A 3958-nucleotide genomic window follows, 5' to 3' on the forward strand; every position below is an offset into this window, starting at 1 on the left:
TTCACTTCTTTGAGGCTGAGGCTGATACTCGGTGGTGTCTTAACTTTTCTACAAGTTCATCAATATTTGGGGTCAGGCTCTGAGCTGAGCAAATCCTCAAAATTGAGTGAGGGTGTTCAGCAGTAAATCGACTTCTGTGTGATGTTTTGTTCAGCTTCATCAAAGAAAATAGTTGTTCACACACGTATGTGCTGCCAAACTTTCGACAACGTTTGAGCAGCCTGGATGCGCAGCGGGACCACTGTGTCGGGGAGGAAACCGTCAAACTGCGCAGCACGCACTGCCGTATCTTTGCAGAAACACTGCAATTGTGTTTCTGCTAATGCTCACGTTTAAAAAGAGTTGCTTTTTTTCGGGGTAAACTTCGTCACAAACTTTAAGTATACCGTTTTTAATGAAATCCCCCTTCCCCCTCCATGTCCATGTTCTTGTTTGCGTGTTTCGTTTCATGATGTCGTCTCAGATTACACTATTTCAATCGCGCCACAGCCCTGCGATTGGCTGGCAACCAATTCAGGGTGTCCCCCGCCTACTGCCCGGAGACGGCTGGGATAGGCTCCAGCACCCCCCGCGACCCTAGTGAGGATCAAGCGGTTCGGAAAATGAATGAATGAATCGCGCCACACTTTCTCCACCCAGAAGACACACAGGTTTTCCAGCTACGTCCATGAACATGTTCTTCGACTCTCACCTTGTTTGAAACCCGCGGTTCTCAGTGTCCACCTTCCGTTTTGCCATTTTTGATGGGTATCTGAAAGCTAATGTCACTGTTATGGGAACGACTGCGAGACGAATAAATATTTAAATAAAGCGGCCGACTGCTTGGCGCGTCACCGTTGCATTATGGGAAATGTAGTTTTGGTGCGTGTAAAAGATCTGCGGGCTCTCGGCTTGCTGCGGTCCGCGGGCCGGTTCTAATAATAAATCAATATCATCCCAGGGGCCACTGAAAACATTCTCGCGGGCCGGATTTGGCCCGCGGGCCGGCACTTTGACATATGTGAACTAAGGAATCCCACATTTCACACCAATTAAATGCACTTGTGAGCAAATTGAGATTCATTTAAATATGCAATGTATCATTTTTGTCTGGTGGTGTCCTGTGAGTTTTTAAAAAAATATAAAATATGTGCTTTCGTTCAACTAAGTGATGCTTAGTTGAGGGTATACAGGTTGCAGTAAAAACTGTCATTTGAATCAATACACTCATGAACCGCTAGGGCGTGCTCATGGACCATATTTTGGGGAAAAATGAAGCGGGCACAAAAAATAACCAAGCCCTCACCAACGAGGCCAGTACTATATCCTTGTTGCTGGAGCCTCTTGGCAAAAGTAGTCTCCTCGGGTAGCAGCCCGCCTGAACCCGCCAGGAATAAGTTAACCCGTGCTCGACCTTCCGCTGCCATCCCTGAAACGAGGTGAATGTAAACAAACTAAGAGGACAAGTAAATTTGAAAAATCTTCATTAGGAGACCTGAGCGGACAGCGTAGCGTCCCGTCATGAAAGCTGCCCGGCTCGGGGTGCAAAGTGGAGCGGCTGCGATGTGCTGAGTCAGCTTCACTCCCTCTGAGGCCAGCCTGTCTATGTTGGGGGTCCTGTAAATGGAACATATGGGACGACAACAGGAAGCTACTACCATGTATTTGTCCATAGGTGCGGGACTATAATGTCAATTTGCACTGACCTGATGGTTGCTCGCTAGCACCAGGAACAGGATGAGAGGTGCTAGCTGGGAAGGCCTTAAAGAAATTGCAGAGGGAAAAATGTTTTAGAGTCAGAAAGCAATACAGCAACTCTCTCACACTCTTTTCTTATGTAGAGCTTGCCGACCTCAGCAAAATATTTGCAGCTTGGAATCATATACCCCGGATCAAAGGTTTACAACTTGTTAATAAAACACTACATTGTACCGTATAAATGGGCATTATGATTTTGAGTAGCGTGATGGCTCTATGTTAGAGGTTAACCTCTTAAAAAAAGCTGACTATTTGTGTCAATACCCCACTAGTAATGGGACATTGTGATTTCCTGGGCATGTTGAATAAGAGATCAAGAGAACTAAATGTCGATCCATCCATTTTCTAAACCGCTTATCCTCACAAGGGTCACGGGAGTCCTGGAGCATGTCCCAGCAGTTTTCAGGCTGTAGGTTGCCAGCCCTTAGCAGACCACGCTCAAACTCACACATGGGGACAATTTAGAGTCTAAATTAGAGTCAAACTCATTTTTGTTACCGTTTCCGTTGGCGGGCCGTTATGACTGAAACTGTATAAAAAGTCAATCATTGCGGTGTATTCCACTATTATTTAAGTTACTGTAATGAGGGGTTTGGTAACAAGAAAATGCTTACAATATGTCTCTTATTACATGTGAGAATTTAACATTTTGGTAGAGATTTTAGCAAACATCATGGAAGTTGACATTTTTGATTTGCTTTCGCGGGCCACATAAAATGATGTGGCGGGCCACATCTGGCCCCCGGGCCTTGAGTTTGACACCATTGATTTAGAGTGTTCCATGAGCCTGCCATGCATGTTTTCCAGCGTTCTAACCTCTCGATGAAACGCTGCGCTTCAGTCAGCATCCTGTGGGGTAGCGTCTCCAGTGTCATTGGCTGCTCCACCACCTCCTGGTCCCTCATGATGATGCAGTTCCACCTGGCTAATTGTCCAAATGGGACGTACCACACGGCAAGAACCAGGAAGCTCAACAAAATGAGCACCACCAAGAGCCACGGCTTGATGTCCACAAGACCGCAAGCGGAAACGCACACCTGTGTACAGACACAAGTGCACCAGGTGTTTCATTCATTCGGAGCGGGTATATCATATCTACCTACGGTACAGTATGTTACCATGACGATCAGGGTGAAGCAGGGGGATTGAAAAGGAAAGCAAGTGTATTTTACTTGGCTTAGTAGAGCCAGAATGTAAGGAAAAGACAATCAAGGAATTTCTATTTGCGGAGGCAGTTCAGCTGCAGTCGATGCTGCAAAGGTTCGGCTGCAGTAGATTCTGCAAAGGTTCAGCTGCAGTAGATGTTGCAAAAATTGGACCGCAGTCGATGCTGCGCGGTTCAACTGGGTAGTCAAGCAAGGCGGAAAACACGCGACTCTTCCGGAAAGAAAGCGTACGTGAGCAGGTGTCAACTTCACGGGGCAATGAAGGGATCTAAAGAGAAGTGGAGTGGGAGGACTCCATTTTTGTCATTTTGCAGGTGAGTGATTTGGAGGTTTATGGCTGCAGTAAAATATGAGGGATTGATATATCTTTGTGATTTATATGGCTATAATTACTTCTTCTCAATACGTGTTTTTGCAGAAATTGTTGTTTTCCTGAGATTTTAGTTTATTTCCAACAACTATCAAATTTATCTATATTTCACGAAAGATGATGAATAATATTTCCTAACATTAACATGCAGCTTCACTGGCACCGAGTCCTCCATCAATCACTGAACCTATTTTTGGGGGGATGTTTTTTGTGGGAAACAAAGCCTAACTTCATGGGCACAGCCATTTTGAAACCAGGAGTTGGCCCAGTACTGGTGAATCAGGAAAACTATTGAGTGCAATAGTACCCAATATATGTCTAAACTGGAACTAAACCTTGATTTGGAACACTCGTTCTTTTCTCTTACTTGAAGAGTTCAAACACTAAGCAAATATCTCCTTTTGTGTGAATTACCAAATGAGTTTTGTTTCATTTCTAGTTTCCAGGTTAAAGCGAATTGTGAAGGTCATCTAAATAAATACTGTATAACCAAAACAGCAGCATTCAATGCAGTGGGGTTTACTTAGTTCTGAATCAGACTCACCAGTGTGAAAAGACCAACCATGAGCAACACAGCCATATTTCGGAGTGCGTGCTGCAGGTTAGCCAAAATGGCTGTCCCCATTTTCGCTTCGCAGTCATTGACAAGGGTGAAAGGCAAGCCGTAGAAGAAGCTGAAGGCGGG

The 3958-nt window shown here is 45.0% G+C and overlaps 1 protein-coding gene across 1 annotated transcript in view; it reads right to left on the reverse strand.

The window, feature by feature from the left end:
- The window catches only part of arsh (arylsulfatase H), a 26767-nt gene that overhangs the window by 13857 nt on the left and 8952 nt on the right, over positions 1–3958 (reverse strand). The window contains exons 6-7 of the mRNA XM_019882291.1: positions 3818–3947; positions 2554–2774 (exon numbers count right to left, since the gene is read on the reverse strand). Coding sequence (XP_019737850.1) covers positions 2554–2774; positions 3818–3947 — 351 coding nt within the window. The remainder of the gene's footprint in view (positions 1–2553; positions 2775–3817; positions 3948–3958) is intronic.

This window comes from Hippocampus comes, unplaced genomic scaffold (genome assembly GCF_001891065.2).
Source record: "Hippocampus comes isolate QL1 unplaced genomic scaffold, H_comes_QL1_v1.1 scaffold111, whole genome shotgun sequence".
Lineage (NCBI taxonomy): Eukaryota > Metazoa > Chordata > Actinopteri > Syngnathiformes > Syngnathidae > Hippocampus > Hippocampus comes.